At 32.2% G+C, this 15,106-nt stretch overlaps 1 protein-coding gene across 1 annotated transcript in view; it reads left to right on the top strand.

Annotated features, from left to right (window-relative positions):
- The window catches only part of MSH4 (mutS homolog 4), a 92,712-nt gene that overhangs the window by 33,787 nt on the left and 43,819 nt on the right, over positions 1 to 15,106 (top strand). The window contains exons 8-14 of the mRNA XM_012661039.1: positions 1,740 to 1,814; positions 6,346 to 6,410; positions 7,529 to 7,698; positions 9,516 to 9,652; positions 10,715 to 10,818; positions 11,892 to 12,016; positions 13,730 to 13,930. Coding sequence (XP_012516493.1) covers positions 1,740 to 1,814; positions 6,346 to 6,410; positions 7,529 to 7,698; positions 9,516 to 9,652; positions 10,715 to 10,818; positions 11,892 to 12,016; positions 13,730 to 13,930 — 877 coding nt within the window. The remainder of the gene's footprint in view (positions 1 to 1,739; positions 1,815 to 6,345; positions 6,411 to 7,528; positions 7,699 to 9,515; positions 9,653 to 10,714; positions 10,819 to 11,891; positions 12,017 to 13,729; positions 13,931 to 15,106) is intronic.

Here is a 15,106-nt window from a genome sequence, read left to right as displayed (position 1 = left end):
TCCTATGTAATTAATAAATATTTTGTGGGGAAGTACTTTGAAACCATGTAAATTTTCTATTCCTCATCCAACTTTCAGTATATTTATGTATTTAATCCACATGGACTCATGGTTTCACATTTTATTCAGTTGGTTATATTCCATTGCTATCAATATTTATTTTGATTCTCCAATTATCTCAGATTTGACCAGTGCAAGCCCCTTCTAATTTTCTTCTGTGTCCTTTGGATATGCATCCACCATTCTTTGAGAACTTCATCACTTTCTGACTCAAGTAAATGAACCAAGCTTTTCTTGTACTTTGCCTGCCCCAGCCTTTGAACCAGCTATTTCTCCCACGAATCCTGTTTCATTTTAATAGGGAACAATAATTAAAAATCAAGCTTTGGATACTAGATGTACTTACTGCTGTTGGGATATCACTTCTCCAAACCCTCTCATGGCTAGGGAATAAGGGTATGTATATAAATAAATGTATAAATATACACATTTACCTCTATATTTATTTCTATATTCATCTGTATACTAGAAAACTGCGAATTCACACCAATACCTCCAATTTCCCTTCATCATCACAAGTTGATAACTAGTTTTCTCCCTTTCCATTTTAGTAATTCCTTTCTCTGTTAATGAGAAACCTGATGAGAATCATATATGCTTGAATCTGTTTCTAGACTCTTTATTCTGTTCCGTTGATCTGTCTTTCCTTGTGCCAATACCACAGTTTCTTAATTACTGTAATTTTATTGCAAGTTGATATATTCAGCACAGTTAGTCTTCCACCTTTTTCTTCTTCAAGAGTGTGTTGGCTATTTTTGGAAGTATTCTTCATTGGTGAGAGTGATGATAGTTATCTTCTGTTTGGTAAATTTTATTTATTTTTAATATTCCAGCTAATTTCAAAAATCCACCTAAGAAAACATGAGATAACCCTTTTGGGGGCTAACAACATTCATTATGACTTTACTTCTAAACTGACCCATATGGTCGTAGAACAGTCCAGGTATTGTGTAGTGGCAATATAGATCAGGTTACCTCAAAAAGAAATAGCCCCATATCAAGTACGTCACGTCATAATTGTAATATCCTGAAAACCCACTCCTTCTGTCTATTCATAAATTACTCCATGCACAAGAACATTCCTCATTTCACCAGGTTCGGTACCATTGCGCAACTCTAGAGAGAGTGTTATTTATTTATATAAAGTTAATTCATGAGATTTAGAATGTTGATGTTGCTTTATTTTGAAAAACTGTGATTAATTTAGACTACTGGAATTATGAAAATTATTTTACTTGCACAAACAGGAACCAATGAGGGAAATTTATGTTGTTCTGTAACTGTCCAGAGGATTTGGATTCAGCCACAGAGATGTGGATATCATCCATCCACAAATATCTTTTGTGCCTTTTTCAGTTAGTTTTAGTCTCTTGATGCTGCTCAGGATTGAACTGTATCTCCTTTTGCTTTTGCAGTTTAAATTGGACCCAAGGGACTGAAATAGAAATGAAAGTTGGATACAATGAGGTGAACTCAACTCATTGTCAGACTTTCGGGAGACTAGTGCACTAGGTGTATTATGGTGGGTCAGGAATTGCTAATCATTCTCTAGGCTGGCATCCTAGCCAGACGGATATATAAAAATATATGGAATATGATAAGAGTAGAATGTTCAAGAGGAAAATCCATTCTTGTATTAAGTATTTATGATGTCCACGTTTGGATTTTTATCTTAACAGGTCAATGCAGCTGAATCAAAGATAACAAATTTAATATACCTAAAACATACCTTGGAACTTGTGGATTCTTTAAAGGTAATTTATACATGTGGGTATCATACTAAACATGTCCAGCATCATTTTTTAAACTTTTTGTTTAGAAAAAATTTTGAACTTAGAGAAAGTTTCAAGAAGAACATAATAAATTCCCTATATTTTTTCTCTTTATGTATACAGCACACACATAAAGATTATTATCCTTATTATTTTTTCTGAACCACTTGAGAATATGTTGCAGTACCTACATACTAAAATGCATGCTTCCTAAGAACAAGGATATTTTTTATATATTAATAACCACAATATTATTATCAAATTCAGTATATTTAATATTGATACAATACTATTGTATGGTATATATCCAATTGTCCTAATAATGTTCTTAGAAGCATTTTATTTTCTGATACAAGGTCCAATCCAGGACCATGTATTATATTTAATGTCATGTTTCTTTAAACTCATTAAACTAGAAAAATTTCTAAGCCTTTTGATTTTGACATTTTGAAGTGTGAGGACCAGTTGTCTTATAAGATGTTCCTCAGTTTGTGTGATTGTGTCCTCATGATTAAATTCATCTTACTAAAAAAATTCATCTTATACATATTTAGCAGTAACACTCTATGAGCAATATTGTAGCCTTCCCAGTGTATCACATCAGGAGGCACATGATGTCATTTCCCTGTTCTTCATGATGTTAACTTTGATCGGTTTCTTCACTATAAATCTATCTTTTGTAATTAATCTTTTGTAATTAATAAGTAAGTAATCTATGGATACTTTGAGAATGTGTAAACAACCTTGTTCCTTATCAAATTTTCACCCATTGATTTTAGAATTTATTGATGACTCTTCCCTGAAGTAATTTTTACTCTGATAGTTACAAAATGGTGATTTTCTCATCAATTTTTAAGTACTGCACTGTGCAAAGCATTTTTTTTTATCAAATTGATAAAAAGAAATAGCTTTTTAAAAAGAAAAAATAATGAAACATATGGAAGAATCTTATTATAGTGATCATTCTAATAAATATGATGAGAATACTTTGACAAAATATTTCAAAAATGTTATCACATTTCTCATAACAAAAGAGGTGGAATAAATCAACCAAAAAAATATTGATAGATTTGATGAAACAAATTTTAAACTTTGGTATGTCACAAGCAAAGTAAAAGGCAAAGAAAGGAAAAATTTGTAACAGATGACAGACAAAATACTAATTTCTGTCATCATAAAACTCATACAGTTTCACACGAAAATACAAGAATGCCAATGGAAATATGGAAAATGACTCAAAAAAGTAAATCAAAGTGATTAATAAATTGTACCAAAAATGTTAACCTTATTATTAATCAAAGAAATGCAAATTAAAACCGTATTTTTTATCTATCAAAAGGAGAGATTTTTATTTTTATTAATAGATGTAACTCTCTGCTAATTAGAAATCAGTGCAACAGACAAGTTCTTAAACAGGTGGTAGGAATATGAATTGTACACACTTTACAAGGAATATTCACAAAATATATCTTTAGATCCTATAATACTATTTCTAGAAATCTGTCTGAAAAAGCTTTCCAGAGATGTTGACCAAGGTTTATGGCCAATGATGGTCATTGCAGCATTATTTATATCTATATATTAGAACTCCAATAATTAGGAGAAGAGAGTATTTGCTTTCCACAGGGTGAAATATTATGAATTATTAAAAATTTTTGTCATGAAAAGTTTCTCATACTTATGATGTAGTACAGGTTGAGCATCCCTAAACTGAAAATCCAAAATGCTCCAAAATCTGAAACTTTTTGAGTGCCAGAATGACATCAGGACACCACAAGTGGAAAATTCCACACCTGACCTCATGTGATGGTTTGCAGTCAAAATGCAGGCACCCCTACACACAGTTTATTCAGAAAAAAGGTCCTCTCAACCGCCTTCAGCTGTGATATATCTTTTCTGCACACACCCACCTTCTTTCATGCAAACACACCCACAAATGGTAATAAAATGGCATTTGTGCTGGCCAAATGCACCAATGCACCAGTGCCCCCAAATGGAGCCAAGACCTACATGCGTTACTCACTGTGTTTTTTGCTTAGTCTTTGCTCTGTGGTGTAAAGATATTGTTGAAAATGTCAAAAATGCCTGCAAGATACCCCTATAGGTAACTGTGATAACAGAAGAAGGAAGCATTTATGTTTATCTGTAACACAGAAAGTCAAGCTATTAGAGAAACTGGACAGTGGTGTAAGTGTGAAACGTTTTACAGAATAGCATGCTGTTGGAATGACCAACATATATGACCTGAAGAAACAGAAGGATAAACTATTGGTGTTCTATCCTGAAAGTGATAAAAAGAAGTTAATAAAAACAACAAAACATTAGATAAAGCTAAAAATGAAGATCTTGATTGTCTTGAAAGAGTGGATCTGTCAGCATCACAATGAACACATGCCACTTAATGGTATGCTACTCATGAAACAAGCAAAGATCTATTGCAGTGAACTGAAATTGAAGCGAACTGTTACTATTCAACATGCTGGTTGCAGAAAATTAAGAAAAGACACGGAATTAAATTTTTAAAGATTTGTGGTGATAACGCAGCTGCCGATCTGCATTATCTGCATTGGAGATATTCATTGGTGAGTTTGCCAGGGTCATCATCAGTGATGAAAATCTGATGCCAGAATAACTCTGTAATGCTGATGAAACATCACTATTTTGGCATTATTGCCCAAGAAAGACACTGACTACAGCTGATGAGACAGCCCCTACAGGAATTAAGGATGCCAAAGACAGAGTAACTGTGCTGGGATATGCTAATGTAGCAGGCATGAGTAAGTATAAACTTGTTATAGGCAAAAGCTTGTGTCCTCACTGTTTCTGAGGATTGAATTTCTTACTTGTCCATTATTATGCTAACAAAAAGGCTTGAATCACCAAGGACTTCTTTTCTGATTGGTTTAACATATGTTTTGTATCAGTAGCTTGTGCTTACTGCAGGGAAGCTGGACTGGATGATGACTACAAGACTTTGTTATTCCTTGACAACTGTCTTGCTCATGCTTCAACTGGAATTCTCATTGAAAATATGTTTATGTCATGTATTTTCTCCTCAACATGATTCCATTAATTCAGCCATACTAGCAGGGTAGCAAATCAATGAAGAGTAAATACAAAAACACTTTCTTGAACACCATGCTAACAGCAGAGAACAGAGGCATGGATGTGAAGCGTTTTCAAAAGGAATTTAGTGTGAAGGATGTCATACATGCTGTTTCCAATGCTTGGACACAGTGACTTAAGAGACCAAAAGTGTGCCATTGTTTGTTGCTGTTGTTTAACCGCTAATACAAGTATTCTGGTGACACTACTGTGCTGATTATACTCGTTATTTTTTCACTGTATTAATGGTATGCCATTTTTTTACTGTTAAGTACTTATGTGTGAATAAGTGTAAGAAAATGATTATTTATTGGTAGCATGTAAAATTCAGGATCAGGAATGATGATGATGCCAAACAACCACAGATCGTCCACATGGGTGGCTGAGATAGTGACATCTTTGCTTTCTGATGGTTCAATGTATACAAACTCTTGTTTTATGTGAACAAATATTAAAAATATTATATAAAATTAAGCCAGGCTGTGTGTATAAGGTATATTTGAAACATAAATGAATTTCATGTTTAGACTTCGGTTCTATCCCCAAGACATCTCATTATATATTTGCAAATATTCCAAAATCTTAAAAAATCCAGAATCTGGAACACTTCTCATCTCTAGCATTTTGGATAAGGGGTACTCACCTGTATTAAATGGGGAGTGGGAATGGGTAAGAAACATACAATGGTATAAATTTTTTAATTTCAGATAGTGATAGGAAATATACCATGACATTTAGAGTATTCATCTTTGGAAGGGTAGTAGAATTATGACTTATTTTTTTCTTTATGCTTCTATTAATTTTATAGTTTTTATCAGTATGTGCATATTATTTTCTATTCAAAAGCAAAAAAAATTCATGCCATTGCCTCATATCATTTTAAAATATGAGGTAAAGATCGGGTTAACTATGTTTTCTTCTCTTTTCTGTTTATTCAGTTGGTGACCACTCTTAGTTTTCATTAAACAAAACAAAATTCCTACTTTTACCATATAAGAATGGAGAAATTGCTCTATTTATGAATATACAAAGCACTTTTTTTGGTTTAATGTATATCTATCCCAAATTTTGGAATTTATGTAGAATACTCTAAATGTACAACAGTAGTTGTTTAATTCCTACCTCTATAAGTAGTTGGATATTAACAATTAGCTGAGAGACAAGAAAAATAAAGGTCAAAATGGTGAAACAGTGGATGGCACTTATTAGTCATTTGCTTTTTATCTGGAAAATGGAAAGGATACCATCTGTCCTCACTTAATATACCTAAAATATTTTTTATGAGTATATAAATGAGAAAACGAAGCAAGAAAGCACTTGGTAAAGTATTAAACATATGTAAAGTGCTATGTTTGAATGATGTCATAATTTATTAACTTTAACTCTTTTTTATTTTATTCTTTCATAGATTGCTCTGAAGAACTGTAACACACCTCTATTAAGAGCTTACTATGGTTCCTTGGAAGACAAGAGGTTTTTGTCACACAACTTAATAAAATATCAGATTATTCTTTTCTTCCTGATTATAACTGATTTTAAAGACTCTAATTGTGTTCTGTAGAACAATTACCTGAGTTTTGATTGATAGACTCTTTAAACTATTCATCAAAATTCTAATTATACATTCCATCTTACAAGTACAACAAATAGGGTAACAACACATTGATTATCTGTGTTAATGGGCAATTAGAATAACATGAAAAATTGAAATACATGCCCAATTTTAATATTTCTCCTTTTAACCATTCTCCATGGAAAGCCAAAAAATAAAAATATATTTCTTTCATTTGTTCAATCAGGAAGGATCTAATGTAACCAAAAATATTATATATGAATATTGAATAAGATCTAAATACAGTTCAATCTTACTATTGTTAAATTATTGGCAGTGGCACCTTGGTTCTGAACTGAAAAGATTTGTGATATTTAAGAACTGTTATTTTATTGATTGAAGATTTATACCCCGTGTGAGGCCACAAATTGAAGTTAACAATAAAGCCAGCTTAATTATAAATAAAATACAGAACGGAATAAAGGAAAGATTAGGAAAATAGATGTTACCAAATTTCTGGTTTACCTAATTACTGCATTTGATCACTGATAATTGTGAGGTTCCTATTACACCATTTCACAATATGTGTTTAGTCTCCCTCGCCTCTACTGAGGGCAGGGACCTTCAGAGCAGGGACCTTCTTTGAATCTCTGTACCTAGAACAGTGCTTGATACATGGTGTAAGTAAATATTTATTGAGTAAATGAGTATGAAGCCAGAAGTTTTATAACAGTTCTTTAGAGACATATTGTGTACTCACAGGCACAGTCAGTGTGTATAATTTGGAAGATCTATTTATTAGCAGATGTAGAATTTTTTTCGGTGGCCTCATGCTGTTTTAGACTAGTCCTGACTGATGAAATAGTTTAAAATTGACATAGTTGTACCTCTAACTTATGTAAATTTAAGTATTTATTGCTTAATTATTTATTTCAATATAACTTTCAACAAAAATTTGTTATCACTAACTGCAATTCAAATTATAAATTAAAATAACTGACTTAATGCCTATAATGTTCTTTTTCTGTCTTAATGTTAGGTTTGGAATCATACTTGAAAAAATTAAAACAGTAATTAATGATGATGCAAGATACATGAAAGGTTGCCTAAATATGAGGACTCAGAAGTGCTATGCAGTGAGGTCTAACATAAATGAATTTCTTGACATAGCTAGAAGAACATATACAGAGATTGTAGATGACATAGCAGGTAATTTATTTATCACATTTTTCTGTTTTTTAGGAAAAAAAAACAAATGTTTTAGGACATGCTATGTTTTTATTGCTGCTGAAGACTATCCATGCATATTTTTAATTTAATTTTTGTTACCAAAACATAAGGTTAACACATATTGCCATTTAAGGAAACGTCTTTTAAAAAAAATAAAGATGTCAAAGTGTTGCAATGTGTCTCTTTCCTCCAAACTTAAATATAGACTTACCTTCATAAAACATTGTATATAAGCTCTATGAAAAATGTAGACTGTCAATACTAGAAGGTTCTAGTGGCAGGAGAGATATCGTTTTTATCTAAAAGAGGTGTCATTTGAGCCAGTCCAGTAATTCTTTTAACAAATATTTATTGAGCTCCTACTACGTGTTGACACTGTTCTACATACTGGAAATACATAATAAACAAGACAAAATTCCTGTCCTCATGGAGCTTATATATGGCAGGGGAGGCAGACAATAAAGCAACAAACACATACACGTACATATATATGTATGTATATATATGTACATCAATATTGATTATATCAATCATATATTCATATAATTTCACATGGATAAAAAATATATGAAAAAAAACCCAGCAGGTTAGAGGGCACAGAGAGTGACTGGGTATGGAGGGACAGCGGGTGAGAAGGTTTTTAGTAGATGGATTAGCCTAGAGAGGAATTCTACCTGCTGACAGTGGTACAAGCAGAAGCAGAGGGGCACAGGGAAACCTCGAAGAATGAGTGAACAAATCTGTTGGCATGGAATAGGACATTTTCTCTTACAGAAGTAATAAGAGATAAGATCAGAAATGTAAACTGGGGACCAGAATTTAGTCTCTGAAGACCAAGAGTTTGGATTTCTTTCCCAAGGAGAATGAAGAGACACTGACATGTTTTTGTTCTGTGGGTTGAAAATAGATCAAGAAAATATATTGAATGAATTTGAGTGGAGAAATGGAGACAGGGAGACCAGCTTAAATTATTACAAGTTAATAAAGCATTATTTAGGGTGATAGCAATATATATGAGAAGAGAAGAATGCAAGAGTTGAAGGAAAAATTGATAGGAGTTAATAATTAAGTAGATATGGCCACAGTAAACAGAAATGTAGCCATTAGTGCTAATTGAGATTTCTAGCCTAAGAATGGTGGTACCAGGGAGAAAAGCAGGAAAATTAGGAGGAGGAACTGTTTTGAATAATAAATATGCTAGTTTTTTTAAAGTAATGTTCAAAGTATTAATGATTATCAAGTTAGAAATATAAATTTAGAATTGTTAAGTGAGCATGAAGTTGATAGGAAGATTTAGATTTTTTTAGGAATTTTATTTGATGAATCATCTATTTACTTTTTGGAATATTTTGTATTGTAAAATGTTTTATAGAGGAAAGTTCTAATTAGGAATTAATGATTACTATAATTTATATGATTATTCTCTTCTCTTTTTAAAAAAAGTGGAATAAATGATATGAAGTGGAATGAATATGTTAAAAACCCTAATATTCCTAACACATATATTACAGAATAGTCTTTGTTCTGTCTTTTTAATTTAAATTTTTTGCCATTTCTTTTCCTTTAAAAAATACTTATCAGAATGGGTACTTTTGTATTGCTTTTGGTTTTTATTTTTTTAAAAAGAATACTTAACCACAGCTTTTGGACATTCAAAGTCATTAGCATTTGAAATAGTAACAAGACATTCCTACTTACGTATAAAATACCAAAAAAATTACATGTTTCTTTAAACAGAAAAAGTAATTCTCTCATTAAAATTCCTTCATTTTGTTTTTTGTTTTTCTGATCACTAGGAATGATATCACAGCTTGGAGAAAAATATAATCTTCCTTTAAGAACAAGTTTTAGTTCTGCCCGAGGATTTTTCATCCAGATGACTACAGATTGTACAGCTCTACCTAGTGATCAACTTCCTTCAGAATTTATTAAGGTTTATCGTAGAGTGGTTAGGAAATTATTGTTTCTGATTTTACAGAATTACATTTACATATTTTCAGGCACTCCTTGAGTTTTACATGCCAAATTTCTGAATGTTCTGTATATTGCTGCTTCTCCTACTCCTACCCACCCACCTAACTAATCTAATACTATTCTGAGAGTGATTTAGAATTTAATACTAATCTAAGAGTGATTTAGAAGCTTTTTTGGAGAAATACCAAGCTCAGTGTTTCCCACAGTTCTGGGAGCTTGGTGTGAGAATCAAAGGAAAATGAAGAAAATGCAAAAGGTGTTTTTGATAAAAAGGAATTAGGAAAATAGTGCACCACCTCCTGTTTTAGGTAGTTCTTAAGGCACATCTGCCTATTAAAGGTTTAAAAAGTCCTGATGTAAAATCTAGTTAACTTTTTAAAATTGAATATTTCCAAAACTTTGGACCATGGACATACTTTTTCCTACATACATATTATCTCCTCCACAATATACTCGTTTGGGAAAGTCTAACCCACTCTAATCTTTGCTGTCTCTGCTTCCAGTGAGGACTTTTTGAAAAAACAAACCATTTAGCTTTCAGGCATATGTGTGTGTGTATATGTATACACATAACACACATAGTGTTACCAAGTAATGACAAATGGATGAAGTGAAGAATGGGTTGAAACTCAAACTCAGTAATGGGGTTAGAGATTGATTGAGGTTCAGATATGGGACAAGTATTGAGGCAGGGGTCAGAGATGGAGTGAGGATCACTGATGTCGATCATGCATGTCACTTGGTAAGAAGATGCAGTGTTTTAACATTTCTACATAGCCATTTTAAGACCTATCAAAATAGTCATGTCAGATGGACTAGGTCAAAAATATCCTGCTTTATTCTTTGAAGCAATCTTCCTTTTATCTTTCACAAACATTACTTAATACTTTCTTTATGATATTGTATCTCAAAATTAAAGTGATTGAACTAATTACCTATATTTCTTTTATTTAAAATCTGTATGTTTTATTTCATAGGACTGTGCGTGTATCTTGACATTTGTTTTTTAATTTCCTGGCAGATTTCTAAAGTGAAAAATTCTTACAGCTTTACATCAACAGATTTAATTAAAATGAATGAAAGATGCCAAGAGTCTTTGCGAGAAATCTATCACATGACTTATATGTAAGAGCATTTGAAGTATTTGAATATTAAATTAAACTGGTTTAATTTGAAGAACTATCATAAATTTTATTAATTGGCTTTCTGTCTGATTATAGACCATTGTAGAATTATGAATATTAGCAAAGAAAGTCTATCATTGTGTTTAGGATCACTGAGCTTCACAGAAGCTTCAGGGCAAATCTAGTTGCAAAAGAATATCATCATAACCAATATTTGTGTAATACACATTCTGCCATGATGTAGAATTTGAATTTTGCACATCATGTGCCCATCTTGGACTGCAGTTTATTCTTTTCCTGTGGTCTGTGAGCCCTCAGCTTCTCATACCTTGATATTTCCATAGCAGTATCACAATAGTGTCAGTTCTTCTGCTGTTCATGCAACAGTAGCAATATAGCTAGAAAGAAGAACTAGAACATTTAGAACATTTATTAGGCTAAAATAATAGAAGAGAAAGGTACTTTCAAAACAATTTCAGGGCATGGACCATGAACGTTATAATATATAGTAAGTTTGGGGTAGATATTTATCTTTGTAAGGGAAAAACTTTTGCACTATATCACAGTATAACTCTGCTACATAAAAACTTTATTATTTAGATATTGTGTTTGTGCGTGTGTGCACGTGTGTGAGTTAGAGAAACAGAGACAGAGAAAATGGATGAGAGAGAAAATACATAATAGCTTTTGTGTTGAATTTAACATTTGCAAAAACACAAAATTATTAGCAGATGGGATCTGTCCAAGTATAGTGAGGGCTTGATTTGACCTATATAAAATATTTCTATTAATAAAAATGTATTTTATTAATATTTAATATAAGCATTTGTTTCAAAAACATGTTGTTAATACATCAGAAGATGTATCCTTTGCCACTAAGTAGCTGCGACCTTGAGCAAAAACGTCAATTTCCTCATCTCTAAAATGAGACAACTGAACAATAGACTTTATCTGTAGTGTACAACTCAACTGTGAATATTACCTCAGACAATGAATTTAATATTATTTTAGTATTACACTGTATGTCCCTTTTAAAAGGCATTATTACATATCTTACCAAACATGTACTTTCAGGATAGTGTGCAAACTGCTTAGTGAGATTTATGAACATATTCATTGCTTATATAAACTATCTGACACTGTATCAATGCTGGATATGCTGCTGTCATTTGCTCATGCCTGCACTCTTTCTGACTATGGTAAGTTTCTTTGGAATAAACGTGTTGCAGACTAAAATTTGTACTCCATTTAAACAATTTTATATAAAAGTTATGAATGTTTTAAATTTTTTACTTGAAATATATTAATAGTCTCTTGCCTATGGTCCTAAATGTAAAGACTAAGACACAAAATCAAAAAAGTGAAATTACCCTTAAAATTTCTTAAAAGTCAAAAAATTATTCACTCACAAATTAGCAAATCAAAAAAGAAAAATTGCAGAAAACTTTAAAGATTTTTCAAACAAAGACTGTATAGCTGTATCCTTGGTGAAAATGACAATGATCTAAATTTATAAATTTCAAGTCTGAATACTCATTAGAAGTGGTGTGACGAATACTAATAGAAAAGAATGAATCTCCAAATTGAGCATTTTCATCCACTAGCTCCTTAGACGTGAGCATACCAAGATCAGGAATTATGTCATTTGTTTCTGTATCCCAAGTGTATACACAGGCCTTGAATATAGATGTTAAGTAATTTTCTCATGTTGAATGAAAACTTCAAGTTAGCCCCTTGAGATTTCTTATCCAACTTATCAGTTATAACCATTCTCTAGTATGCAATTTTACAGGACTAGTATGTGGTAATTATGGTTGCAAAATTATAGACTTAATAACATTAAAAATATTTCTAGTTAAAATTAGCAGTAACATTTCCAGAATATTATGTTAATTCATTTTTATTGGGAGTACCTTACAAAGATTTTTTCATATTTCTTATGGAAATATTAATTTTTTCCATTGGTATTTTAAAGGCCAAAACTTTTCAATCTTTTATATCTCCTTGGCAGTCAAAACCTTACCTTTTGAGGTCAGCTATTCCAATAGTAGTTTTCTTAACTATTAAGAGATTTAATTTTGTTCCATTTTAGTTTGAGAGGGACCGTTCTAAAACTCCAAACCTATAAATACTGAATTTTTGAAAGTACTTAAAAATTTTTCCTCTCACCAACATCACTTTTATAATGAATGTTTTCAAGTTTATCTATGTATTTTATTTAGAGAGATGTAGCATTTTAGTTTTCACTTGTCCTTCCACCTTCTTTCTTCTCCCTCCATCTTGGATGGTATCCATAGAGACCTTATCATTATTTGTTTCTATAAATCAACAAATCTTTTGTGTCTGATTTGCTCTATCCCCTGAAATTCATTATTAGACAAAATTTCTCCAAGGGCTTAGACAGAAAACTATTTTTGTATTTGGCTTTACTCTATATTTTATACCTCATTTTGAAAGCTAAGTATACCAAATTTGGCATGGTATTTAAAGTAGGGAAATAATGTTTAAGGTAGGGTAACGTTTGAAAGAATATAGGGTAGGGTAAGTAAATGTGCAATTCCGTAGTACTGGTAATCAATTGTTGTTTTAAAAGTATTGTCAGTAGCTACTTAGTTCTTTCTAACCTATGCAAATCTAAAAATTTTATAAACTGTTTTGGAGCAGTGAAAGGGAACTAAATTCTAGAATTCTCTGGAAGTGAATAAAAGTTGTGATAGTGATTAGAGTGTGTCCATTATATTAATACTTTAGAGGGATTTGGGCAGGCATGTGGGATAAAATAATACTTTAGTGTTATTGTCCCAAATTGACCCTAGTAAAATCACTCAGGTACGCTACATACACACTACAAAATCTTTAGATATAAATAAAATATATTAAGCTTTTAAAACAATTTTATTTTTTTCTTTCAGTTCGACCAGAGTTTACTGATACTTTAGCAATCAAACAGGGATGGCATCCCATTCTTGAAAAAATATCTGTGGAAAAACCTGTTGCCAATAATACCTATATCACAGAAGGGAGTAATTTTTTGATCATAACTGGACCAAATATGAGTGGGAAATCCACATATTTAAAACAGATTGCTCTTTGTCAGATTATGGCCCAGATTGGTAAGTTACGGCTTTACTTTATGTTAATAGTTACCAATTCAGCTTTCTTTTCAAAGTGGTTTGTGCCTGGTGCCTAATTAACCCAAGAACAATTGGGAATAGATTCTCCTTTTTTTTTTTTTTTTTTTGAGACTTAGTCTCACTCTGTTGCCCTGGCTAGAGTGAGTGCCATGGCATTAGCCTAGCTCACAACAACCTCAAACTCCTGGGCTCAAGCAATCCTACTGCCTCAGCCTCCCGAGTAGCTGGGACTACAGGCATGCACCACCATGCCCGGTTAATTTTTTCTATATATTTTTAGTTGTCCAGATAATTTATTTGGGAATAGATTCTCTTACCTAAAAGTATTAATAGTATGTCTAGTATGTAGATCATAACTTTTACTATTGAGTATTCATTAAGCTCCACCAATTTGGATTGCATTGCACTAAAAATTTTGTGGCATATTACAGTAGTAATGTCTTTACTATATTAATGTTGTATCAGTTATTACTAAATTGAGTCATGTAATTATTTCAGGTTCAGAAACAAACTTTGTTGTAAGAAAAAATAAAATGAGTAGGATAACCAGCTAGCTGCCTTTAATAATCCTTGTGAGATTTTTCCGAAATTACAACATTGGGCAGAGAAACATATCCCTTAATTTGAGGGGTACCAATAACTTGGCTACAGCAATTGATGTATTATATGTATACATGTGCAGACATGCATGAAAATAGCTGTCACTGACCCAACATTGTCATGTATTTCTTGATGTAGAGGCACAACTTAACTCCTATCTCTGAAAACTGAATTTCCTTGAGGACCATATGAATCAGAGATGAGATGTGTGGCCCTAATGCAGTGGTTCTGAACCAGGAGTGGTTTTGGTCCTCCAACCCCCAGAGTTTGGTTGTCACAATTGTGGGAAATGTAGAGTCCAGGGATGCTGCTAAACATCCTACAGTGCACAGGACAGTTGCTCTTCCCCTCTCTCCTCATCAACACATAAGAAAGATTTATTGAGTCCAAGATGTTAATAGTGTCATGGGTGAGAAACCCTGATCTAATGTAATGAATTCTAAGGGGAACACAGCAATGATAATATTGGTGATACAGTACAAATTCACCCTTGTATTGGAAAGGGAAATCAGAGATGAATGAATTAATGAAGGGTAAATATTTTATTGAGGTTTG

The sequence above is a fragment of the Propithecus coquereli genome, unplaced genomic scaffold (genome assembly GCF_000956105.1).
Source record: "Propithecus coquereli isolate 6110/MARCELLA unplaced genomic scaffold, Pcoq_1.0 Scaffold7, whole genome shotgun sequence".
Classification (NCBI taxonomy): domain Eukaryota; kingdom Metazoa; phylum Chordata; class Mammalia; order Primates; family Indriidae; genus Propithecus; species Propithecus coquereli.
The sequence above is the reverse complement of the archived record's forward strand: the minus strand, read 5'-3'. Positions and strand labels throughout refer to the sequence as shown.